The sequence below is a fragment of the Anser cygnoides genome, chromosome 9, assembly GCF_040182565.1.
Source record: "Anser cygnoides isolate HZ-2024a breed goose chromosome 9, Taihu_goose_T2T_genome, whole genome shotgun sequence".
Lineage (NCBI taxonomy): Eukaryota > Metazoa > Chordata > Aves > Anseriformes > Anatidae > Anser > Anser cygnoides.
This window is the reverse complement of record NC_089881.1, coordinates 5,107,425-5,134,523: the sequence shown is the minus strand read 5'-3', so window position 1 is coordinate 5,134,523 and position 27,099 is coordinate 5,107,425. Positions and strand designations below refer to the sequence as shown.

Here is a 27,099-nt window from a genome sequence, read left to right as displayed (position 1 = left end):
CTCTGGAGCCCATGCTGAGATGCTTCGGATCCCATCCTTTCCTCTTGGCTCCTCCAGTGCCCATGTTGTGCCCATGGTAACAAACACCAGAAATCACCCTGGGCATGCCAGGGCATTACAGCTGCAAGAATTTCCCTTGGGTGTGCTGTGTAGGTAAGCCAGGCCACCTGCACTTACATTGAAGGGCCGTTTCAAAGTGGTGCCCAACAGTTTTCCAACGCAGCTGCCCCACAGCCTGATTCTGCTAGAAATGCTCATCTATTAGTGATGCCCTGCTGGGAAAAAAAAGGAAAGCAGGGAGGCAGGGCACGAGCTGATGCTGCGGGCAGAGTGGCTGGGGCTGCCTCATTAACGGCTCTGGCTTGAGCTGCTGCTGCTCTGCCTCCCTGTTGCTACGGCAGGTTTCTATGGCAAAGGCCCACCAAGAAAGTGAGAATTACAGAGAGTTAATGTTCCAAACAGATGAGCCTGATGTTGACAGCTGGCTTCTTCAGGGGAAAAATGAGCTGCCAGAAAGGGAGACTGGCCATCAATACATATGAGACATCCAAAAATTATTGCTTTACCAAGACCTACCAATACCTAAGACTGATACCCAAGGAGCACCTCCTTCAGCAGCCTAGAGTGGTCCCACAGTGTAACTGGTCCATTTTCTGTGTGCTGCAGAAACCCAGAAGCACTTATGTCTTGTCCTAGTGCTCTGAGGTACCAGTGGTACCAGCAGCAGTGCCTTTGGGCATGCCAGCCTAGTGCCTCCTGCAGGAGGCCGCTAACCAGGCCTTGCATCTCCCACACCTTCACAGGATTGAACACCTCGTACTCCTTCTCAAGAAAGCGTTTTAACCTTGTTCCAGATTAATGTGTTCTGGGAGGGACAGAGCTCCTGCTCATGAGAAAGCAGTGGCGGGTTCCTGGGACCAGATAGCAGAGAACAAAAGGACACTTGGCTCTCCGGGTGGTGAGCAGGACATTTGCCTGGGGTTCAGTCCTGCTCCGGAGGAGCCCTGTGGCCCATCAGAGGCTGGTCTCCTGTCCTCACAGCTCATTGCAAGGACTACCTGGTGGTCGGCTGCATTGTGGATGGGATTATATGAAATGGCTGCCTGGGGAGCAGGCTCAGAACAGGAGGGAGCCTCCAGTGCTACAGCCTTGGAAAATGTGGTGTGCCTCACTGGCATCAGTATGCTGAACCCCTCAGTCTGTTGTTACGCTATCGGACATTGGTGCACATGGAAAATGGGCAGGTCTGGATGCAGCTTTCAAAGCCAGCTTTCTCGCAGCTGGACAGCCCTTCCAGGCAGGAGCCAGGCCCGTACAAATCGGACTGCCAACTGCAGCACCCACATCGAGTGCAGCACAGATTCCTGATAAAGGTGTGTGAAATCTCATAAAGTCTGTTTCTGCTAATGGTCTTCACTTTGCTCCTTTATTTATATATATCCACTCTTTCTGAGGCAGTCAGAAAACGAAACTCCTGAGGTAAAATAAGTGGCTGGTTGCAACTTGGCACTTCTGCTCAGCTTTTCCATCTCGCTCTGTGGTGCACAGGTCGTGGTTGGCCTTTATGCAGCTGATTAGAAGAAAAGTGGTTAGAGTAAAAGCCTGCATTAAGGCCGGCTGCTGCCTTCAGTTGGTGCGATCAGAGAAACACTGGGGTCGTGGCCGTGCCTGCCCTCCAGCCCCCTGGGGCCAGCGGTTGGAGGCAGACGGGGGGAGCAGGACTCCAGGAGCCCTCTGTGAGAGGTACCGCAATGGCCGTGCCATGGTCCTGCCTCGCTATGCTGGGTGTCCCTGCCCCAGAGCGCCCAGGGACTGGTGGCACTGGCTGAGGAAGCTCACCCACCTAGGGGGGGCTTCTCACGCGGGCGATGATGGTGGAAATTTGGTTCAAAGCTTACCAGCCTGTGTGCGTGAAGCAAGCTGAGGCCCATGGCTAGACTTCTGGGTTTCTGGATTGCACTTTTGGGTTTAGAAGCTTGATGTCCTCCAGGATGTCACCCAAAAGGGTCTCACCGTACGGTAGATGCAGCTCAGACCTCACCTAGAACCTCACGCTTCATTGGGTTAAAAACTGGCTGGATAGCCGGGCTCAAAGAGTTGTGGTGAATGGAGTCAAATCCAGTTGGAGGCCGGTCACTAGTGGAGTCCCCCAGGGCTCTGTACTGGGGCCAGTCCTCTTTAATACCTTTATCGATGATCTGGATGAGGGGATCGAGTGCACCCTCAGTAAGTTTGCAGATGACACCAAGTTAGGTGCATGTGTCGATCTGCTTGAGGGTAGGAAGGCTCTGCAGGAGGATCTGGATAGGCTGGACCGATGGGCTGAGGCCAACTGCATGAAGTTCAACAAGGCCAAGTGCCGGGTCCTGTATCTGGGGCATAACAACCCCAAGCAGCGCTACAGGCTGGGAGATGGGTGGTTGGAAAGCTGCCTGGCAGAGAAGGACCTGGGAGTACTGGTAGATAGGCAGCTGAATATGAGCCAGCAGTGTGCTCAGGTGGCCAAGAAGGCCAAGAGCATCCTGGCTTGCATAAGAAGCAGTGTGGCCAGCAGGTCTAAGGAGGTGATTGTCCCCCTGTACTCGGCTCTGGTGAGGCCGCACCTGGAGTACTGTGTTCAGTTTTGGGCCCCTTGCTACAAGAAGGACACCAAGGTGCTCGAGAGAGTCCAGAGAAGGGCGACCAAGCTGGTGAGGGGTCTGGAGAACAAGTCTCACGAGGAGCGGCTGAGGGAGCTGGGCTTGTTCAGCCTGGAGAAGAGGAGGCTCAGGGGAGACCTCATCGCTCTCTACAGGTACCTTAAAGGAGGCTGTAGCGAGGTAGGGGTTGGTCTACTCTCCCACGTGCCTGGTGACAGAACAAGGGGGAATGGGCTAAAGTTGTGCTAGGGGAGGTTTAGGTTGGATATTAGGAGGAACTTCTTTACTGAAAGGGTTGTTAGGCATTGGAATAGGCTGCCCAGGGAAGTGGTTGAGTGACCATCCCTGGAGGTCTTTAAGAGACGTTTAGATGTTGAGCTTAGTGATATGGTTTAGTGGAGGACTTGTTAGGGTTAGGTCAGAGGTTGGACTGGGTGATCTTGGAGGTCTCTTCCAACCTAGACGATACTGTGATTCTGTAGAGCTTCCTTGTGACTATGGGGACAGAAAGGAGACGTCACGCTCATCTCACGTTATCTGAAAGTAAGCTACCTGAGCCAAGATAAGCCAATCTTTGCCTAGATAAAATCATTTTCTCAAATTTACAGAGGACTTTGTTAAAATTTTCATCCCCCTCGCTTCTCATGCTCTCAGATGCTCAGTTGTAGGCTTGGAAGGAACTTAACTTGCTTCCTAAGCAGGAAGATCATTGCTGGGAAGCACTTTTCAGCCTGTTGGTTTTAAGAGGTACAATAAACTGTTGTAATGGGTGTGCTGATGCTACAAACTGTACCACGGGATGTGGACAGATACTGCATTTGTGAAATAGGCTCTGATTATTCTGACAGTGTCTTTGCTCAGAGATGCTTACCACAAATAAGAGTTATGATTTTTTAATAGGTATTATTCATAATTTAAAGATGTAGCTTAAAGACATTACAGACTGTTGCCAGAGTAGTGATGTATGGTCTGCAGAGGCTTACTCCGCGTTAGATGATATTGTAAAAGTGACTTAAATCTCCACCCTCTGTTAAACAAAACTCCAAATGCCATTGCTGTTTACACTGCTAGCAAAGCACTCAGTAGCGATGATCTGAGTTCTGATTGTTCACCAGCCCCAGCAAGCAGCAGGCAGATTTACATGTTGGTGAAAACAGGCTCATTATCTCCAGCAGTAAATTCCCCTCGTAAAGACTCTTGTGTGCTCAAGCTGCAAATGGAGTTTGCATATACTGTAATGAAACATATTTCCTAAATACTCTCCTAAGTGTTTTAACATCCCTGATCCTTTCTCGTTCCTAAATGCCTGATAACTTTCCTCCTTAACAAGCTCCGCACAGGCTCACTTTCTCCAGAAATGCAGCCAAAACAGCAGAGCTCTTGTGATTCCCTGTTTGCAGTCTCCTAGAGAGCTGGCTGAGGCTGAACACATCCGGATGAGAGCAAGGGACACAAATGCCTCCTGCAAGGCCCTTTGGTGGCCGGCTCATGTCCGTGCAGGCACAGTCTCTGGCTCAGGAGCACGCAGGGTGCCCTGGGGTCAGGCACCCCACACATGGATGCCCTCAGGTGCTGGTGGCAGCCCGAGGCACTGGTGAGCCTTCCTTACATTAGCATTGTGTTTGCTGCTTTTGAATGTCGTGGATTGCACGTGTACTTTGAGACAGGAAGGGAAGCAGCTCCCGGTCTGCCTCTTCCCTGCTGCTCACTGTTCGCTGCCATTCTTCCCCCGCCTGGGTGCAAGGGACACGGCGGACAGTGCCGTGGTGGCCAGGCACAGTGTTGCAGGTGGCAGTGAACACACGCAGCTGAGTACCGCAGTCTGTGTGGAGCCCGAGGTGGGAAACCCATCACCTGATGGCTGCGAGCTGCTGAGGCAGCCCCAGAAACCTGGGGTGCTTTGGAGAGCTCGGGGAGCGTGAAGCACAGCGTCAACTCGCACCAGAGACTACCTGCAGGGAACGGTTCAGGCAGCAACAGCACCACCTAGGTAGAGAAGAAACACAGCACGTGTGACCAGGAGCATGGATTTTGCTTCTTGTCCACCGGTGTGCAAAGCTGCGAAGCAGAGCTCACCCCTCTCTGCCTCGGGCCCGCAGGTGCAGCAGCAGGCCCGAGCCCTCCTTCCCTGGGCAAAGCAGTGCCCTGGGGTGGGGGAGTGCACGCAGCTCGGTGCTGTGCGTGTTGGAGGCCTCTTACCTGCCACAAAAATCCCTTTTTCTGTGTGCAAGTGAGTGTATGGCAACAGTAGAAGATGGCACCACATCTATTTGCTGGTAAATAGCTGTCTGACAGGGCCCCAGCAGGCCGAGCTCCCGGAAATCCACGAGCCCCTTGTTCTGTCATTTGTAGAGTGATTCTTTGCATTCAGGCACACAGGGAAGGCACAACACAGTTACAGCTCAGCTAATCTCACTAATCTTCTTTTAATGAATCTGTTTCAGCAGAATTTCATTTCCACTTGCACAGTCAACCCGAGAAAGGCAGATAGTCCTGCAGAAAGAAATCACCCCAGCAGAAAATCTCTCTGGAGACCAGGCCTGGGAGGCAGCCGACGGGCAGCAAAACAGATGAATGATGGTAACAGGAATGGAAATTGAATAACAGTTTACACTGCCATCTCTCCTAAGTCGCTTGCTCGTTCTGCATGTGCCCCTGTGAATAAGCAGTGGTGCAGAGGCTGCTGCTGCTGGCAACGGGAGCCGGCGTCCTCTCAGGGCTGGTGGGGCACTGGTCTGTGCCTGTGCATGCCCTGGAGAGCATCAGGAGGTCGAAGCAGCTGCCTTAGGTCTCTGGATGTGACTGCAGCTCTCACTTATGCTGGGTGCTTTGGGTTCTGTTCTTTTCTAATAACCCCCCTTTAGACGCACCTCCCTGCCTCCAGGCACAGAGCTGGTCCTGGGGCTGTGTCACCAAACTCCCACATGGTAGCTATAAGCATCCTGTTACAGCTATGTTGTTTTCACCAAAATCTTGAGTAATTTTCCTATTTTAAGCATAGGAACATACTGAAATATTTTCTAGGAACTGTGGAAAGGCTTAGGAGCTTAGTGCCCAGTTAAGGCAGATTTTAACACAAGATTAAAAAGACGCATTAGAAACAGGAGGGAACTTGCAGACCTTTCTTTAAGGACAGGCCCTATTTCACAGACATGGGCTCTGAAGATTAGAACAAAGTCTGGGAGATGCTGGTGGTTGTGGTGGACTCCTATCGAGCTCAGTGCAATCAGATTTTCACCATAAATTTGTTTCTATGCATTTATTAGCAGAGCATGGTTAGGCAAGTGATAACAAACTTTGCTACAGCTCTGCAAAGAGTGAGACCAGAATGTAATAAAATATTTTCCCTGTAACAGCTAACGCTCTGAACCCCACTCAGAAAATGACTTGTGAGGTGCTCAATAGCAGGGGAGAGGAGCCAGTGCTCCCCGGGGAGAGGTGGACCTTGGGGAACCTTGCCTGGTGCTGCAAGCAGCTGGCCACATGGGTTGGGCTCCAGAGGAGACGTGCAGATGTTTCACCAAGAAGTCCCTTATGCATTGCTCCATCTGACAGATATGTGCAGTCATCGGTCTCCTATGTGCACTGTAACATCAGGTGGGACTCGAAAGCACGGAAGTCTTTGTGGGAGCAGTTCTCCAGCACTGTGATTCACGTCTCATGACTTGGTGCTAGCATCAGAGCGACGGCAATTGCAGGTCTGGGGAAGAATCACCCTGCAAATGAAAAGAATAATTTTCATTAAAGTGAAGTAGATAATTGGCATCTCAATGCTTTAATACGTCCACTTAGAGTCACATCTCATGCTCAGAGGGTATTGCCTGGGGTGGCTGGTACTGCTGTCCGCCTTGCTGCTTTCTTCATGCTCTCAGAAATGGACAGAAAAACAGACTGCAATCAGGGGAACGCTCTCGGCAAATTACTTGCTAAATTGGCCTGTATTCTGGAAATGAACTTTAAAAGTCAGCTGAACTGCTCTGCCAGCATTACTAAATTGAAAATCATTCCAAATTTCAAATCACAGGTGGAGGAAGCCAAGTGGGTCATTCTGGGGACCAGCCTGCGGCTGCTGCGTGCTGCAACATGCTTGTGATCCCTGCCAGACTTGATAGGATTCATTGTGCTTTTCTAGTGTTGAGAATGCTTGATTTTTAATGTAGAATAGTTTGCATCGAACTGTAGTGCTGTCTCAGTACGTTTGTATTATATTTAATTCTTCAGTAATTCTCTTGCACGAAGAAAGGCAGAAACCCTGTTACAGGTGCTGTCAGCTACAGAAACACCTAGAAATGAGATTGTTTTCTGCTTTCTGGGCTAAAAGAAATGGGTGATCTCTTTTCTTAAAATGATATTATTTTCCTCAAAAATGAAAATCTTTTGAATAAAGCAGACTACAGATTCCTGAAAAGGGAGAAAAACAAACAAACAAAAAACTCCAGAAGCTAAACAGAAAGGAAATTTTCAAAAGTTATTACAGTTTATTTCATCTAGGGATGGTGCTTACCTTCAGCTTGTACTTCATTTTTATGTAAGACCTTTAAAAACAACTTCAAAATACGTATGAAAAAAATGTGTTGAGGGTTGTTTTCTTTTTCCAATTGAAAAAACATTTTATTTTTTGATTCATATAACATATGAATGTAACGATAAATGTACTATGGGTCAGTGATAAGCAAATCTGTTCTTGTGTGGCCCCAGCTACTGCCTTCAGTTTTCCCTACTTGTAAGGAAAGCCTTGGAAAGTTCTAAGGAATGAAAGTTATTCTATTTCTATGGAAAAGGCAGTGCAAAGCCCAGGGTTTTCAACATTTTCATTAACTTTGAAAGATGAGTTAGCTTCATGTAGATGCCTCGTTTTAGGCAGCCAAATATTTTAGCAGTTCCAAATATTTTTAGGACACTGGCATCCCTTGGCCTTCTCTGCAGCTTCTTTCACCAGAAGCCTGCGTTAGCAATGACAGCACTGAGTGGCCAGGGCTGAAGCCTTCCTCGTGAGACAGCCAAGCTGGAGCCCCACTGCTGGTCCCGCTGCCCACATCAGATGTGGTGGCAGAACAGGTCCCTGCACAGCTCAGTCTTAATCCATGAAGGTCGAACAGGTTTAACCCACCAACAGCCACCTGTAGGACCCGCTGTTCTGTAGATCCCCACAGCCTTCGTTATGAGGTACACTGCCATTCTTGTGCTCACCTACCAAGAACTGATAAGGCAATGTGTTCCCTGTTCCTTGGCTTTTGAACGATGTAAAGTAGCAAGCTATAAATCCGACTTTGTACTTGGAGGGTATGTAGGAGGACAAATAATCATCTTGTCAGTCAAATGACTGCTTAAATTGGTTTTCCAACTTAACACATAGCAAAATGCAGCCACTAAAATGTATGGCTCAATAGGTAAAATATGCAATGGGCCTAGAAAAATAGTACATCTATTTTCAGGTGCCACAAAACACATGTTCATCAAGAAGAATATTAAAAAACTCATTTCCTAGGAACATCAGCCTTAGACTGTTTAGGATATCGACTACTGAATAATGAATTGCACAGGCAGAAAAGCGTGCACTGTAAAAGGTGAGCTACAAGGCAATGTCGTTTCCTTAGGAGTAAGGCAAATGCGCCAACAATCTTGGTGTATAACAGCTAAATTCTGCTCTATTTCTGCAGCATGATATGTGAAGGATGTCTTTCTAGAAGGCCACATCTTTTATATGTTTATAAAACAGTCCTCTGCTGCTTTTGGCTGCTTCTTCGGAAAGGTGCTGTAGCATGGGAATTAATTCTAAAAAATACCTACAATCTAAAGACTCATGTTATTTTTTTATTTTATTTATTTCATTTCATTTCATTTTTCCCTATTCTGGATGCTTTAGCTGCAGGAGCTGGTCAGCAAGAAGTTTTTCAGCAGTGAAGCAGACTCAGAATTTGTTATGAAGATGATTAATCCAGCTTACTGAATCATGCACTGAGCTGAGCCAGAAGGAAGGAAAATGGCAGAAAAGGAAATTGTGCAACCTTATTAGCAAACAAGTTAGCCAAGAAAGAAACCACTGAGGTGTCAGCTCAAAGACACAAGGCTTCCCAGTGCCTAATGCTGCACAGGAGTCCGCAGGCCTGGCAGTGGACATTTTGCTCTTGCTGATCTGCAGGGAGTCACTTGTCCAGTCTCCCCAAACAACTCCATCAATCTGCCACATGGCCAGGCTGCCAATTACCACTTATTTTCTCCATGGCAGGTGGCGGTAGCCAGCTGACAGGGATGGGAGGCCTCCACAGCATCGTTCATCACCTGTCTTAGGAGAGCATTTCAGTGAGCACACTGCATTAGGTTAAAAATGTAAATGTTGCCTTGAGCTGGGTTAATGAAATAAAGCTAATCTGATTTTCCAGCAGTCGATGCAGATTGGATGGATGGGCAAAGGTGTCTGAGAAGAGTATTGATTACATTGATTGCACTTCAGAATTTTATTGGAAGACTGCTGTCAAAATACTGTTCCTCAGGGACTTGATCCACCTGCCACAATTTGTCTTAGCGTATTTTTTATGTTCAAACTACTTACATCCCTCCGTTCTTGCCTCAGGATGATATCCACACACACACCAATAATAGCATTTAGTTGTGCTGATGGATATGTTCCTGTACTTGAACAGTTTTGTGTTTGGGGGGTTACTACTGCAGCCTGGTTGGAAAGGAGACCGGGAGGGCTGAGGGGGTGCTACAAACAGCATCTTGGTGTGGAGCCGAGAGATCTGGGGTCTGACGTGGCCATCCGTGTGTCAGACAGGGATCGGCTCTGCAGAGCACACAAGGTTAGTCTCCAAGGACTTCACGGCCAAAGCAACGCTGAGGAAACCCAGCCTGGCTTGGTGGCTCCCCACGTGGGGTGACTGCCTGAGGCGGAGGCTGTGCCCTGAGTCCTGCCCCCAGCCTTCTTCCCAGTAGCTAAAGAAGGCCACAGAACAAAATGACCCCTCTGTTGCACGGGAAGGCCCAGGCGTGCCCCAGGCAGAGCCCTGTGACACCACAGTGGCCCCCACACATCGTCCATCCCTAAGGGTCTGTGTGGCTGCGGTGGCACTAGCTGCAGCCTGTGCATCCCAGCACCCAGCGAGGAGAGAGTGGGGGCTGACAGCTTTCAAATAGAAATTAGAGAACCAAAAAATATGTGTAAGCAAACTTCAACCTGACCACTGCTTCTAGAGGAAGGTCCAGTGGCATGTATAAGATTAAAGGACTTAAGAGTTCATATAGTACCAACATTTCTGTTGTCTAAATTAACTGGTGGACTATAACGGTATTTGCAGGCTTACATACAGAATAAAATTTTCAGATTTTTTTTTTTGTTTTTTCTTATTCACCTTGTATGTGCTAGTCACTGGTCACTGGTGTGAAGCTCCTGCTTTTTTGCACTTCTTTTGCAGGAAGAAAATCAATTGAGTGTATGTTGGCTCTGAGTGAATATAACTTTGTGGAAAACAGTTTTCCTGTCAGACTGTGTTTGCATCCCAAAACCCACTTACAGGGTTTCAACACATCTCCCCTTGTTATGTCACGTAAATGACAAGTGAGGCACGTTGGTTTTATGCCCTTTAATGATTTATCTTTATTTTCATCTTTGCAGTGTCTGTACATGGTGTTCCTGGCCTGGCTCTTACATCCCCCGTGTGGGAGCATAAGTACTGGTAGCATGTAAGTGCTTTGTTTCTCTGCTCTGACATTTACTAGCAGGTGGCAAAACACACAGCTGCAGCAGAAAACAGGTTCCTTGCAGAAGTGAGGCATTGTGCCTCCAAAGAGCACGATGCTTTCCCTTGGGTCAAAGAGGAGAGAGAGAGGAAAGCATGCACGGGAGGCTTCCTTTTGAATTTAGGGGTGATGGATTTACAATGTCAACCTAAATGGAATCTTTCTTTTGAGCTGGAAACAGACGCACATAAGGGAATCACGATTCTGGAAAGGGTTTTAATAGACAATGAGAAACGAGCACGGAGGGAGTAGCTGCAATGTGCTGCACCTGGAGGACGGACCCAGCAGGCGCAGTGTGCCTGCCCTGCTGTGTGCTGCCGTGCCCAGCTTGGTGCCAGCGTGTGCTTGGGGCAGGAGGAAAACAACCCACAGAGGCTTCACCCAGGTGATCCCAGCCGAGGCTCTGGCAGGGATCAGTCCCACTGCCTCCCGTGGGTGGGATGCCTACTGCTCTGCAGCCACCGCTACACGTGACCCACCGGACTGCCTGCTGGGGCCACCCTCTTTAAATACACACGGCCAGATTGGCATAAAAGCTCTGTTCCCACTTAAATGGAACACCCCACAGCTACACCCAGTGAGATTTAATCCAATTTGAGCACAAAGCAAAACAAATCTGCTGGGCCAACTTTGGTGAGATAGTCAGGGAGCCGCAAAAGTGGCACGAAGCTCATTACTTCTCCTAGCTCCTGCTCATCTGACCCGCCAGCCTCAGCTGTGCGGCACCCCACCCAGGCTGCCTCTTCTGCCAGGGTGCAGCCAGGGGCTCTGCGTTTAGGCAGACACCAGGAAGGTTTTGGGAAGCACATCACAGGGCTGCAGTTGTAGGAGCTGGGGAGTTGCCAAACAACAGTTTTCCAGCTCGTCTCCTCTGTCAAGGTGGGCTTGCGGAGCTCAGTGTCTGCAGCACATCTCAGCAGAGGAAGGCAGAGCTCTCTGCACCCGACCACTGATCATTGCTCAGTAGTTCTGCTGAATGGCTGGTGTGAATTTCAAACCCCTGCAATACAGGCATTCACCAGAGTACCTTACATTTCAAAGCAGAGGTCGCTTTTCTTCCTTTGCAAGGGGAAAACATTGTAAGTGAGCCCATAATTTTGAGTACGCTAATTCCAAGACATTTGCAGAGAGTGAGTGGTTTCCTGGAATAACAGCCTCTCTCAAGAGAAACGTCAAGTGCATTTAATCAGTCACATTTAGAGCTCTGCAACATCTGCAAATGAATTATTAATGATCTCAAATGTTTTCAAATGATCCAAAAGTCAGGAATAGTGTGGCTGTTCAGATAATCAGCTCTGATTCAGGGCTTCTTCTTCCCACTTTATGCGCTAGAGACCCTGCACCTGGCTGCTGCTGCTAGCCGGAGTCCTTGCGGCTCGGAGAGACCTCTGCGGAGGCACCGGGGAAGCTGAACAAATGCAAAGTACAGCTGGCACCCGGCTGTGCCTGCCTGGATTTATACATCATTTAGCAAATAGGCACGGATCAGTGGTGTGTGTCCTGGGCAGAGGTGAGGGTGCTCCAGGGAATGCCGTCCCCGCGTGGTGCTCATCGTGTCTGCTGCCCACAGCAGTGCTCCATGCCCACGGTGCGACGTTTGCACTGCAGTGGTGGAAGGCTGGTCTGGGTAGGGTTTACCTGGAGAAGCAGGGTTTGAAACATTGGGCTTCTCATCAGATAGCAATAGCTAAAATACCAAAGTAAAGCCAGGAATTAAAGCACTGCTCAGGATGCCTGTGTCCCAGCCTTGCTTCACCCACCAGTGTGTGAAGAAAGTCATGGCTGCCTCATGTCGCTTTGGGAGCAAAACAAGGGATGCTGTAAAGTGCATTGAGAAACAATAACAACTGCCATCGTGTATGTGAGTCAATCCCCTTTCACTGCAATGTAGAAATACCCTTTAAAAAATAATTGCAACAGTCTAATTTCTTCAAATGAGGTAATGTGGTTACATTAATTTTTGAATCAACAAATGTTGTCATTTCATCGCCCCCAGCTGACAAAATAATGGAGCCATCAAGAAGCAGATATAAACAAAACACTTGAAGTAACATGTGAATTAGTGGGGAAAAAAAATGGTATTAACTCTCATGGATACTAAGACAGTGAATTCTGGTGTGTGTACAAAGGAGAATTCCCTCCGGTCTTCAGAAATGTGTTGAGCAGCTTGTTAGATTCAGACCAAATACAGAATTTCTGTTCAATCTTCTTGTTGGAGGGGAGTTGAACCGTGAGAACACTATGAAAGTTACTGCAGCCTTTAAGAATAAGATCTGAGCAGAAAGGTTTTTATCTTCTAGACAAAAGCCACTGATAAACAGAGCGTGCAAACCAGCTGCATCCAGGATGCTGTGAAATTGTAGCACAAAAGGGGAATTAAAACTCTACTCCTTACTTTGGCTGAGTAAAGCTTGCAGGGTGGTCGCTTTATTTTGTACATAATTGTAACAGTAAGTCTATAACTTGGCAGTGTGTCTGCTGTGGCTTATGCAGTCCATGTGCATTACTAACAGCATGGCTTTGTCCCACTACACTCGTAAGGAAAACAAGCGCCGCAAATCAAAGCCCAGCGGCTGTGGGCACTGGAGCAGTTGGGCCCCCCGCAGTGTGGCTCTGCAGGGGGTGGCTCTGCGCTGGCTTAACGGAGCAGCTCTCATCCGACGGTGTGTGTTTGGATTGTGATGCCTTGCGAAGTCGGGTGTAACTAGCTGCTCGTCTGCAGGAGCTTTGGTTAGGTACTGAGAGACAGCTACAGCTACCAAGAGGGTGCTGCCTATATGATATTTGCTCATTTCATTTGAAAAAGGAATTGGAGATTCATTTTTTTTTAGAAGTAAAGTACTTCACAAGGAGATTAGCTATTTTCTACATACAGAAGAGGAAAGGATACTAATGTTGCTTCTCAACTTAAAATCAGCTTGAAACCTCCATGTAGTTCTATTGCATAACATGACTTATTTCAAGTTCAACAACTCTTCCCTTTTTATGAAGACAAACCACAAACAACAAAGCCCCTAATGGCTTGCACACTTTGTACATGAGATGTTCTTATAAACTGGTGCAGTTACTTATGCCAAAGCTTGGCTTTTCTGAAGCTTGGTACTTCAACAAAGAGCTGAAGTGAATGGCCTGCCCTTTCTCATCCTTGCATGCCAGACTGCTGCTGGCCCAGCTGTGCGAGTGGCCAGGAGCATCGCTGCAGAGGGGGTCCTCTGGACAACAAGCGGCTCATACGGCTGCCTCGGTGCTCAGAAAGTAAGAACAAGGGAAAAACCTGAAGAAGGAGAAGATTGTAGGAAATCTCCCATAGCTCCCTTTGCAAAGGGGCTACAGGACTCCCACGTCCCCATGCAGTGAAGAAGGCAGATTATGGCAAGGTGAGGAATTGGGGGTCACATCCCTTCTGCTTTGAGGTACAGCTTTGTTTTATTCTTCTGCACAGTCTCTGTATGAATCTGCCCCATAATGCCCATATTTGTATGAGACTTAAAGGTGCTTCAGTTCTTTAGACCCCAAATCATTCTTGTATCCACATTTTTCACTGCGCTCTCCTTGAACAGGAGCCAGGAGGCAGCACTTGTGCCAAACAACTGCTGGGGCTTTGGGGAGCCCAGGGGAAGGAAGTGCTATGAGCTGTGATGGAAGGGAAATGAGACTGGTGGGCTCAGAACTACCATCAGTCAGGCTCGACCATGTTTCCTTTGTGTGGCATCTCGTCTGGGCCCTCCGCACGCCTTGTACATCATTGCCTGGTATGGCCAAGTAGTAACGGCTGGGACGGGACCCGTGAGCCTCATCCCTTCTCTGCAATAAGTCTTTCCAAGACAGGGAGTTAGCTAAGCAGTAGGAATAACGCTAAGTTAACATCTGGTGCCAAACATCATAGTTTTGACACAAACTCAAACATTGACTTTAAAAACAAAACAAACAAACATAAACATAAGCCACGAACCCTACAGCCTACAACCTACAGGCTTTGTTCTCTACTTGAAGAAAACATCAAGCACTCTGAGCCAAGTCCCTCAGGAAGACGCTGAGCTCTTGGGAGCTTCCTTGGCATTAGGGGCCCTGCAGTGCTGCAGGCAGGGGCACCAGGGAAAGCGGCGCTCTGAGCCTGTGCACTTACAGTGCTGACACCCATGGTGGGGGCCAGCAGGGCTGTGGCGGAGGCCGTCTGAGTGCCATCTTAGCACAAAGCAGAAACAAAGGTTGAGACTGCAAAGCAGTTTTTATGACCGTGTCCTTAGTGTGATGCTCAGCCTGAGCGCTGCTGGGCTGCCATAGCAACTTGTACAGCTCTGGGTGCTGCTCCTCGGGGCTCACTTCAGCTGCCACTGGTGCAGGTGGAGATGCTTTTTTTTAAAACCACCCTTGTATATCCCCATTGAAAGAAATTAAGGCAGCAAAAGAAGAAAAAAAAAAAAAAAAGGAAAAAAGTAGTTTTAATTTTCAAACTGTGGAAAAAAAAAAAAAAGGATGAACTTTTATCTAGTTTAGCCATGAGGACCTACACAAGAACCATAGCCAAGATTACTGTTATCCTTGCTGAACTCTGACCAAGCCCTGCTAAAGACATTTGTAATTGTTTAGCCTGGTGTCCCAGTGGTGCTCGTCACTTGCGTTGAACAGCACATCTGTAACACCTCTATGCCTCCAACTGAGGCTACGAGTGCCGAATCCATGCACAAGCTCCTGCAGCTCTGCCTCCTGCTGCGTGGTCCTGCCCCAGCACAGCCCCAGCTTCAGCAAGGCATCCGTCCCCACCGAGGGGTTTGCCCAGCCCTGCCTGGAGCAGTATTAGGATCAAGCAGAATGACAACATTAGGAAGCAAAGTGATAAAAGTGATACATGTATATTTTTAAAGCACATTTTTGTTTTGAGTAAAATACAGTGATTCCACATTGCCAGTGTCACATGCAAGTACTGCTGGAATAGCAACAGGTTTGTCCCTCCTTAGAGTACGGATGCAAAATTAACTCTTGCATGTTTTCAACTCTATACTTAATGTTTTGACTCATTCAAGTAAGAGAAGACTTTTAATGTGGCCCAAAGCAAGAGCTCTGGCTGAACTCCTATCATCTACAATTGCTCCGGGTAATGGTGACACTGGAAATGAAGTGTTATTTCTGCAGCCTTTGTACTTTGCTTCATTAGACATTACCTCGCCAGAAGTCATCCCCACCCCACTTAGCAGAGATGAGATGCTGAAGAACACCGCAGGGAGAACCACTTTTAAACTATAATCCTGCAAATGCTTATGGCTGAGATACCCCAGTGAAAAACATGTATGACTCACAGAGTTACACAAGCACATTTAGTTCTGGAAAAGAGCTGTAGCTTTTCCAGAACATCCACTACAGGTCTTAACAGGCGCTCAAGAGACCTTTCTTGTGTCCAGAATATCACGTAATGTCGTGAATAATAAAGGTATGGTGTGTATGCTTCTGAGTATATTTAGCAACCATTTTGTTAGACAAGAAAGTGATGTTAGCAACAGTCTTAGTTCTCTGCTTCCCTTGGGGCTTGTTTCTTTCTCCATGGTAGCCATCATTAAAGGTGGCAAGGAATGTATCTGCAGAACCTCCTGTCTCCTGCTCAGATATGAAGGTTCAATTTTATATTTTTAGGGCTTCAGAATAGAGTCTGTCTTAGTTAGACAGATCATTTACCCCACCCACCCCCCCAAGAGATACAAGATCATTATTAATTTGGGGACCAATTTTCAAAAAATCTAATGCAGTTACCGCCCTGGTTGACCTCAGCAAGCTCTTCAGGTATTCAATACCCTTGATGATAATGCCAGTCGGTGGTATTACAGCATAGAAAAACATAATTATTCAACCAAATTAATTCACAGTAAAATAATAGACCTCAAAAAATTGTCCGTAGAAGTAAAAATATGTTTTGATTTCTAATTATTATGACTTTATCAAGTGCCAGAAAGAAACACAGGCTATTGTCCAGAAATAATTTATTCATCAACAATAAAACACTGAATAGAAAAAAGCCTTGTAAATAAAACTATATATATAATGCTTTATTTTTTTATTCAATACTCCACAAAAAACACTACAGACAGTAACAAAATAATCCAATTAATCTTAAAAATTTCAAATGATAATTGTCACTTTTCATTTATCATGTTTTATTAACAATGCAAAGGTCAGTTGTTTACATATTATAGTTTTACTTGATTTCATTAAATTGTTTCTTAAAACACTTGAAGCAATTTGTTATTTGCCCCATCATTTATAACATACATAAGTATATCAATAAACAAGATAACAGCTCTGAGAAAGATATGCAGACTGTTCAATGGTAAGTAGTCTACCATAAGTTGTTTAGTGGGAGAGTGGGAGTAAATCACAACTGAATTGGGATTGAAGTCAACACATCAGGGAGAGAAATCATATTTGGGGAACAATTACATGTTTTCCATTGCCCGTTTAGTAATGTGATCTCTTTCAAGATCTGATTTCTCCTGTTTTAGATACTCTAGTACCTTTGCTAGCATATCCTCATCCAGATACTGCCTGTTTTGCGTGTCATCGGTGTCCCCTGTCATGGAGAGCCTTTTGCTGAGTGATGCCAGCTTCGCGGCCTCCTGTGGTCCCACCTGGCCTAGGTGCTCTCTGATGGCCTGCTCCAGCCGGTCGTCTTCCTGCAGGTCGCTTTCAGAAGCTGGAACGGGAAGTCGCTTCATCTGGTTCGTATTGATAACTTCAGGATATTTTGCCAGCATCTTTGCCAAGTAATCAGCCAGCTCTTCATCCTTCTCATTCAGTTTCTCATACTCCATTTGTCGCCTTTCCAAGTCGTTAATCCACGCAGCTTTAGGAAATGGGCGTCCTTTCAATCTTCTGGGAATGTAAGGCAGTCTTGGCAAATCGTTTTCTTGATTAAGATGATTTAGTAAGTAGGAGGGATTCTGGTTACCTAAATTGTCAGTTCCCAGAAGACTGACTATGTCTTCAATATTGAGGTCTTCAGGTAAATTTTCGGGAATTGCATTAAGAGGCTGCTTCATGTACCCATTTTTAGAGTTTACATTACTTTTAAATATGTCACTCTGTCCTAGAGTAGCTTCAGCGATCTCATCAAGGTCTTCTGGGAACTCTGCTTCCTGCTCAGCTTCCAACCTTTCACTCTGAAGCTGCTTTTTTTCCCCAGCTTTCAACATGTCTATCAAATCCTCAGGAGGAACTTGTAAATTCCTTGAGATTTCTATTAACTGAGCTATAGACTGAGGATCAAGTTGCTTATCCAAAAATGTGGTTGCTCTTTTCTCCTCAAGTTCTCCTCCAGTCCTTAATTTCCTATTTCCAGCACTGCCCACCAGCCTCTTCAGGTAATAATTCATTAGCTTTGAAACATCCTCTGACATTTGATCTTTATTCTCTCTTCTCATTTCATCCTCAGGGAAGCTGAGTTTCCCTGATCTCTTCATTTCATCATCAATCTCCTCTTCATGTTTATCAATTTCTTCTTTGCTGTCTTTTATCTCTTCCTGGGTTTGGCTTTCCACTTTTTCCTCTATGGGATTCCAATCTTCTCCTCCAACCACATCTTCGTAGGCAATGTTATTCACTTTATACACATCATCTTCATCGTCTGCATACAATTTCTGGTCCTCATCCAGCCTCTCTTTCTTGTGATTACTAGGTCCTGCCATCTTCCCCAACTCCTGAAACACTGACTCCAGTGTAGCAAGACTTTGGGGTGTGTATTGCTCTTCCACTATTTCATTAGTACGCTTGAAAGGACTGTCTCTTGAACTGTCTTCATAGAGGCCAATAGGCATTTTGAGATATTTTTGCCACCTCTCAGGCCACTTGTAAGCCTCGTAATCATCTGTTACTCCAGCTGGAAAACTATTATCGGAACTCAGACCATAAGGTTTATTCTCCTTTGGGGCAACTTTTGACTCCTTCTCAGCTTGTCGCAAGGCTTCCAACATAACCTTAACCCACTGAGACTCATCTTCAGTCAAAGAATCCCTCAAATTTTCTGGGAGGTGAACCTGATCTTTGCTTTCTTTCTGTTGCAGGAGGTATGGGACACTTTGATAGGAGTTGTAATCAGGGCTGCTTTCTCCCTTGTTAGTTTGCTTGCGAAGATCTTCTATGTATTCCAAAGCTTTGATCATGTCAGGATTTGGGAATCTTTGTAAGTTTTTCATTACATAGTCTGGGTCCTTCTGAAGCAGCTGATATTGCTGGAAGGAAGCTGCATCAACCCAACAGATTAGGGCAAAGAAAAAGGTGACAGCGCAGGCTGCTCCAAGCTGGAAGGTTTTAGTTTCTGCCATATTTAGTATATTTCCTTGAAATAAAGAAGAAGAAAAAAAGAGATAGTTAATATATGGAGACAAACTTAGCAAACTGAGAGGTTAAAAAAGAGATTGTTATTTTAAACAGGAACTCATTGTGAAGAATATTAGTACTACATGTTTTTATTCCTCATGAAATATTAATAGAGCTCATATATGGAAGATTTTTTTAATGGAAATTTATTTTGAGATTTTCTGAACATTTCCTCTGTCTCCTCAGTTTAGTGTAAATGATTGGTTTGCAAAGCTAGAAATGTCTTATCTTTACGCTCAATTTACTTTATGAACATCAGTTTTCCAATGGCAGTGCCAAAGTAAAAAATAAAAATCCTATATAGCTAAAGAAATGCCAATAGAGGATTCCAGATGTCATTTTGATTATTAAAATGAAGGCTTCAAATGGTAAAGACAGTATGTCCATATATTTAAATGCAGCTCAACATATTAATATTAAAACTGCATACAGTATTATTTTGTGAGATTGTTCCATAGGGCCTCTCATTTACTGTCAGGGTAATACCTCTGAACAGTGCTAGACTGCAGTAAAATTAATGTAATGAAGTGGAGAACATGGCATATAAAATGACTTGCAGGTTTATTTCGGTCATTACCGTTAGTGTTATTACTTCCTTTTTTGCTATTTCATAAAAGAAAAAAAAAAACATTATTTGTATTGCAGCTGAATTTTAGTTAAGGAGGTCTATGAGTGATGCATTTCCCCATGGGCAGTAATACCCTATATGAAGGACAAATTATAATTTATCATACAGGTAAAATACAATTATTTTACTGAAATTTTCCAAGACAGTTTTGGAAATAGGCTCAAGTAAATAGATTCTGAGTGGTGATTTCATTCGTTCTTTCACTTCAGCAGAAATTGAATCAGGTCCCAGGACACGCAGAAGCTTGACTATTGGTATAAATGAGATAAATTCAGTTAAAATCAAAAGAAACCCATGTCTAATCAGTGTGTCCAGTTTAAGCCAGCCAATAATAAACTCTGTTTAAAGGAACATAAGTGGGAAAAATAAGCATTAGACTGAATTAACAAAATGACAGCACTGCTGCATATGAGGCTACAGCTGCACAAGCCCAGTCCTGCAGCGAGCCGAGCACCCTCCACTCTGTGAAGTGAAAAATTGCAGTCACTTATTTCCTAGGAGATGCTTGGGAGCTCATATCCTGAGGCTGTGTGACAGATTAGTCTCTTTTCTGATCCATTTACATTAATGAATAAAGTACAATAACGAGAAAGAAACGGTAAAGATAGAAACCACTTTGCTTAATTGACCTGGTTTGGCTCCTTTGTTTTTGGCTTGGTAAAACCATCCTGTCGAGAAGTTGGTGATTCATGACAGGCTGAAAGAGTTACGTATACTGCTGTTTGCCCACTGCTGTACATAGAAAGTGAGCATCAGTATGCTCATTTCAGCTCAATTGTACATTTTTCCGCTGTTTTTGTTCCTAACATAATGTGACTTAATAATTAAAAGAGTATTAGTTTTGAGAGCCGCTTTTTTACCTCAGTATGCCTGAGCAAGCTAACAGCCATAGCAGAAAACAATTTCCCCAGACATTTTTGCATATTCAAGTCTGCATACATTTGGGAATTGATTTCAGAAAGCATTACTTCAGAACAGCTGATTAGAAGGTCCCACCCTCTAGGTCTGTGTTTGCCCTAAAACAAAGCCAACGCATCCCTTCATTTTCTATCACAGAAAAGGCACTAGTCCTATATATAAATGTATATATCTCGAGGCAGAAAAAATAAATTAAAAAAAAAGAAAAAGAAAACTTTGCTACCTATTGCAGCAAATAAATGGAATTAAGATTTTTCTAGCAGAGAAACTGGTTATTAATAGAGTTAGTTTGATAAGAGGAGAAACTCTGTTGTTTTTGAGAAAGGGGGAAGGGAGAGTTGTTCCATAATTATCTGCCAGGCACATCCCACTAACAGAGACCAGGAACTCAGCCTCCTCCACAGCACACAATTATGTATTGCTGTATCCTTTGTAAGAGTCAGTATCACTCGATTAATATCAAAATGCGTGTAGCCCCGCAAAGTTTTGTTTAGTGTTCCATAAGGATGTTGCTCAATGGAATCTTTCCTTTGCTGGAATAACAGCTTAGTGGTTCCTCTCTATACATTTGGAGAACATTTGTCTCTAGATCAATTTTCAACTCTAATTTATTAGTAGATGATTCTCAAAAGCCTTTGTCAAATGGAGCTGGAAATGATTTATTTCAAAAGTTTGAGTCCAGGTCACAAAATCTTGTCATTAAATATACTGCTTTATTCAGGGTGAGGGGAGTCCTCTCCCCAGTCTCTCAGACATAAATTCACAATTTTTTGAGAAAACAGAGGATGTTTTAGACTACCTATCTTCAGGATCTACAGTAAAATATTCTCTTTTGTGCCTCTCAAAGGACAATATGCTAAAATGGTTGTTTTTAATCTACATGTGTATAATCGTGAAGCTAGCCTGGAAGGGGAGTGCATTTTTTTTTTCTCCTCTACAAGAACCTAACAGACAGTAAGATCATTTTTTGGCCAACAAATATACAAGTTTCTGTTTATAAAATGAGGGGATTGACTTCACAATTTAACATGCACAAAGGCAATGCAGACTGACAGAAGTTCCCCGGAAAAGAGACAAAACAATAAATCTCCGTGCTGGGATGTTTCCATGGTAGCAGTAATTTTCTCCCTCTCTCTTTCTCTCTCTCTCCCAGCAGTCTTTTTTGATGCGGATGTAACGTTTTCGGTGAAAATTTGCTATGAAAACTCACAAGCTTTCCTATAGACAAGTCCTTAAGAGTCTGAGAGGGGATCCAACAGCAGTTTTCCATGAAAATAAGGAAATACATCATGCACTCTTCGTCCCATTTACTTTTGCAATAAATAGCGCGACTGCAGCAAAGTTGCTGTTATAAAAGCCTCTCTAACCCTTTACGCTGCGCAAGGGACTCGAAACACGAGCAAAATCAGAACGGGGTGAGGAGGAGGAGGGGAAGAGCAAACAAACCGCCAGCAGTTCCGAAGGACCAGAAGGGCAGTTCGTATCTGTGGGCACACGGGGCTCGTCGGACTGCGTTCGCCTCCGAGGTAACCCGGCGTCCTGCGCTTCGGCACTGCCCGAGCCCACGCCGAGCCGCGCGACTCAAGGCGCCCACAAGCAGCGGCAGCACGCTCCGCGGCACCAGCCGGCAGCGCAACCCCTGCCAAGCCAACGAATGCAGCCCGCAAGGCTTCGACAACCCCCAGCAGCCCGACTAACGCGGCCAGGAACGGCCCCGCAACGCCCAGCAGACCGACGGACGGCTCCGCGTCCCCCGAACCACGCGCGTCGCCAACCGCGCGCACCGGCCACCGCCCCGCCGGCTCCCCGCCGTCCCTCCGGTCCCCGTTTCCTCTCGTTTTTCCCCGGCTCCCGCCCCAGCGGTGCCCGAGGAGCGAGGCAGGGGCGCTGCCAGCCCCGGCCGCCCCCCCGGCGCCCCCCGCCGCAGCCCCCACCTGGCCGCGCCGCCGCCGCCGCCGCCGCCTTCAGCACCCGGACAGCGCCCGCTTATAGCGCCCCGCCGCTGACGTCACCGCGCCGGGACGCGCCCCCCGCGGGGCCCCGCCCGCCGCCGGGCAGGGACCCCCCCCCCCCCCCCCCCCCCCAACCCCACGGTGGGACCGGGGGGGGGGTAAAAACAGGGGGGTGCTGGCATAAAGGGGGGGAGGGGAAAGAAGGAACACATAGGGGAAAATAAAAGAAGGAGGAAAAAAAGGAAGAGAAAAGTCAAAAAGTCAAAAAAAAAATATGAAAAAAGGAAAAAGGAAAAGGGGGGATAAAAAACAGGAGGAAAAAAGGGAACTGTATCTTGGGGGCAGGCAGCGCCGTTTGCTTCTCGGCTCCAGGAAGCAGGGGAGGATGCGGCAGTGGGGCACGTTGGGCACAACCCGCTGCTGAGGCCCCCCCCCCGGGGTGAAAGGGGCTGCCAGGGGTCTGTGGGGTCCGAGCGTGTGGGGCAGCCCCCTGCTCGCACCTGGCGCCTGGCCTTCGCATGGCACAGGGAGGCCTTTTAATGGCTGCGTGCCGGGGGAGTCGCTTAATGGCAGCTGGCTGAGCTGTTGGGCGAGACCTTGGGTGGCTGTTGAGTGAGTCGTTGGGTGACTGTTGGGTGAGATGTTGTTGGGTAAGACCTTGGGTGAACTGTTGGGTGACCATTGCGTGAGCTCTTGTCACACAGCAACAGCTCTGCCACAGTGCAAGGACAGTTTGGGGTGTCCATGCCCTCCCCATCCAGCACCACAGGCCCACGAGCTCCAGACCAGACAAGGGCTGGGTGTAGTGGAGGAACAGCAGCCTTCAGACGGAGCGACTGAAGCATGTCAGGGAGGGACAAGGCACAAGGAACCCCACTGCTGGTGCGTGGGGACACCTTTGCTCCTCCCTGGGGCAGGCACGGGCACAGGAGGAGTACCCAGGCACCGCACCGCGGCCCAGCCGTGCCAGCAGCACCTCTTGGGTATAAGTGTATTCTCGGCACCCACAGTGCCAAAAGGCCAGTACTTGGTCGCGTAGACGAGTAGGGTGGGTAAGTACCACTCTGCCATCAGTCAGGAAACATGGAATGTAACACACTGCTTCAGATGCTGCTCTGGGTTTTAGCTCGCTCCTTCTGCTTCCCCTCTCTTCCAGAAAGGTTCTTTTACTTTGGCTTTTAAATAAGGACTCCTTTTCCCCCAAAATAAATCTTTCCTGACAATTTTGACCTTTTACAGCACAAGATAAAAAAAAAAAAAAAAAAAAAAAGGATGAATAGGATGAATATACCTTCCAAGGCAATAAATGTTACAGAATTAAATTGTCATAAGAACAACAAGGTAGAAATAATTGCAGCCGTGAGCACAGACAAAAGGACTGGCCATGCTGCATTTTTGGGGGCTGAAATGGAGATCAGGAAGCCTCTCATTTCACCTCATATGGAGTTATTAGTAAACTACAGGACCCATCTTTGTCGGTGCTGAAACTCAGCAGCAGCAGTTTTGTTCAGGACCCAGGCACAACCTGAAATGCCTGCTTTGATGGCTGGACCCAGAAAGAAATGAGTTAAACCAGAAGTTCTGCTAGGATCCATGGTGGCATCCTTGAAGATGGAGACAGAGGGGCATCGGCCACAGGAGGCAGAGACCAGGGTTCACGTGAGCCGTGCACTACCCTGACCACCTGGGAAGGGTCGCGCTGAGCAGCATATGTCCCGTAAGCAGGGCTCCAAATGCCCACAAAATGTGTGGTTAGACTTAACTACAGCTATAATATCTTAGTCCATTGCAAAAATAGTCATCGTGATCAAAACAAACAAAAAAATAGAAGAAAAATGTTCCGATTTTCAAGAATTTTATTGTACCTCTGCATGTACTTCCAACAGACTCTTGTGCAGTCCATGACCAAACACCCAACATTTGTCTAGCAAATTCTTTCACATGAAGTCATCCTACTGCCCCCATCCACCCATCCCTGATCCTCAGCATCAGTGCGTATTTCAGACAACTCAGATTAATTGGCACATCAGCACGATGCTTTCCTCTGTTCCTTAGCCTCTCACTTGAGATTCACAGCGTGTGAAGTCAGGCACTTGGCTTAGTGCTCTGCTGTGGCTATTTTAGGGTTAGTGGATAAAATTTACAGAAGGCTAGCCACAACTGAGCTGTCAATTTTACTCCACATCAAAATGTTTGTTTTGCATGGGCTTTGTGCTAATGATTGTATTCACATGGTCCTGTAAGGAGGCCCTTAATTAACGTGCTCTGTGTGTTGCACTCTTTTCTTTGGAATGAGTCATGAAACAGAAAATTTGATCTGTGCTGTCATTAGAAGTTCCATGGCATTTTATACAAGAGTAGGATCACAACACAGCATCTCTGAAATTTAGGTAATTGCATTAGAACTAGCTCAATATCAACTGCTTAACCATAGGAGGATGGTAATCTTGTTTTTCTGAATGCATTTTGACCATATTGCATCCTCTTGTGTATGCTGGGAACAGAACAGCAATAAATGTGATATTTTCTCTGAATGGTTTGCCCTGTCTCATGCTCTGCCTTACACAGTTATGCATCGTGAGAGGCTGGAAGTGAATCAAACCTGCGTCTTGCATGTTAACTTAAGAGTAAGCAAAGCTTCAGGGAGGTGAGGGAACTTCACTGCAGCAAACAGAGGCAAGAGGACTGAGCCCATCGTGGTTTGTCACACCCATCGCGTTCATCATCGCTGAAGTCAGCGGAGAAAGAAAAGCCAGACCACTTGGAAGAGCAGCATCAGGAGCATGCCCGGGAGGTAGCTTTTTTTGAGATGGGGCTTGGTGTCGTGCCCGTGGCCAGCCCCAGCACAGCGCCAGCACTGTGGGGGTGATGGTGGCAAGGACCTCCAGCTGCCACCACCATCACCCATGGACCATGGGGTCCCAGTGAGACCTGCCTCCTGCCCCAGCTCACACAGGGCAAAGCAACCATCTCGATGGTTACAGCCACACAGAAGTAACGCGCAGCAGCAGGCAGCACATTTGTTTGGCTCCTGTGCCTCTGTAGTCTAAAACCCAAAATAGTCTGCAGGCTGTACCCTTCACTTCAGCTCTCTCTCTCCCCTCATCTAATTGGTGTCACCAAAAGATCAGTGCTGCTTAAAAATAAAGCGGGGTTGTGTCAATATTGATGGTTCTTCCCCCTTCCTCCGTTTCCAGGGGCAACTAAAAATAATTTACAATTCATTACAGACATGGCATTTCCTACAGAGTAAGTGCCATTGTCACATTTAGAATTCATTCCTCATCTGACTTGAGTATCTGCATTTATTCTGTATGTAATGAGAAGGGGGAGGTTTGCTTTCGTCAGAAAAAAGTTCACCTGTCACCACAGATATAGATTAATTTAAATGATTTTGATTTTAAAATACTTAACCTCTGCTTTATCCCAACATTATATTTGTTATTTTTTGTTCATTTCACATTCTTGTGAACTCAAACACATTTGTATGCAAATATTTTTGGCCTCCCTAAATTTAGTACACAATAATTGGTTCAAATTCCATTACCAAAGCTGTAAGGGACAGGGAAAACATAACATTGTAAGGAAATCAGGGACTTTGTGGTTTGCACACACAGTTCTTTAACAGCATGGATGCCAAGGCAGGGGTCCGTGGTGGCTGCAGGCCGCTGGGTGTTAACTCTACACTGCAGTAAGGTTTTGTAGGCCCACAGCGAGCCTGACCAGCACGGTTCCCTGAAGTGGTACTGCACGCTCCATAGGGATGCTTCAAGAACAGATTTTGCTAAGGACAACAAGAAAATAAACTTTGACTTTCACCCAAAAATTAACGTGTTCAGGATTTCATACTGCCTGCACCTAAAAAAAAATAAATGAACAAAAAGAGGAGCACGGAGGCAGCGCTGGTCCCACAGCTCTGCTCTGCAGGCACAGCTTGGCCCGTGGAAAGCTGTGCCCAAGGCACATCCGCGGCACGGCTCCAGGCACAGCCAGTGCCCCATGTCTCCTGCTGGGCCTCGTTCGGCACGGTGCTGGGTCCTCCCCTGCTCCTGGGCAGTCTGGAGCCCTCCACCATGACCCAGCCTCTGATGTCCTGCCAGAACTGGCCCCAGGTCCCAAAAAGCAGTCCACAAAGATGGGGGAGCTGGGGTCAGCCATTGCCTCTGACAGGAGAGGAGGCAAGAAGCCATGGCTGGCAGGAGGGTGTAAAAGCAGCAGATGAATCAACAGAGAACGAATTTACTGCTGTACTTGTTCCAGTGCAGCCTCCACTTTGATCACCACGAACAAGAATAGCAAAACACCAACAGATTAAGGAATATATGTCTTCTCCCATAACCACCAAAGTATTTTTATCTGCAGGCCTCCCCCACGTACATACACGCGTATTTCCTCCCGTGGAGTTTCAAAGATCTTCACCAGCCTGTGACATCTGCTTACCAACATTTGGTGTAAAAATATCAATATCTGCTTTGCATAGCTGTGAGGGGTGTTACGTTTACCAGGCAGTAAAGATCAAGAGTCTCCGGGGAGCTGGCTGGATCAAACTGTCATGATTTCAGCACTGCTGTGCGTCAGACGGCAGAATTTAAAGTCAAAACACATATAGTTTAGGGAGGAAGACAATGAGAAGCTCTGAGTCATACCCTGCTGAGGGTGAAGAGAACAGATTAATAGACAGCAAACATGAATGAAACTGAACGGCTCATTTCAGTCATGCGGCTCCTTCCTAAACACAAAATAGGATTTATTTTTAGTCATTAAGGATGAAAAGAGGATTTCTTTGCACCTTGCCAAGGAGCACTGAGAAAGGAGTTTTAATTAGTGTGGCCAGGCTCCCTGTCCCTTGCCGCTCGCA

The 27,099-nt window shown here is 46.5% G+C and overlaps 1 protein-coding gene and 1 long non-coding RNA gene across 2 annotated transcripts in view; one reads left to right on the top strand and one right to left on the bottom strand.

Moving 5' to 3' along the window:
- The window catches only part of LOC106036214 (uncharacterized), a 112,489-nt gene extending 90,251 nt beyond the window's left edge, over positions 1-22,238 (top strand). Inside the window, exons 5-6 of the long non-coding RNA XR_010833644.1 lie at positions 10,255-10,322; positions 21,446-22,238. This is a non-coding gene — a long non-coding RNA (uncharacterized lncRNA). The remainder of the gene's footprint in view (positions 1-10,254; positions 10,323-21,445) is intronic.
- SCG2 (secretogranin II) lies at positions 16,407-22,356 on the bottom strand. The gene is made up of 2 exons (XM_067002599.1): positions 22,224-22,356; positions 16,407-18,702 (listed from the first exon to the last, which is right to left on the bottom strand). The coding sequence occupies exon 2, from the start codon at positions 18,686-18,688 to the stop codon at positions 16,805-16,807; it is 1,884 nt and encodes a 627-aa protein (XP_066858700.1). The 5' UTR covers positions 18,689-18,702; positions 22,224-22,356; the 3' UTR covers positions 16,407-16,804.
- Positions 22,357-27,099: the final 4,743 nt, after the last annotated feature.

Bases quoted from the DNA above. Each gene is read 5' to 3' on its own strand.
- SCG2 (XM_067002599.1), bottom strand. From the start codon at position 18,688: ATGGCAGAAACTAAAACCTTCCAGCTTGGAGCAGCCTGCGCTGTCACC.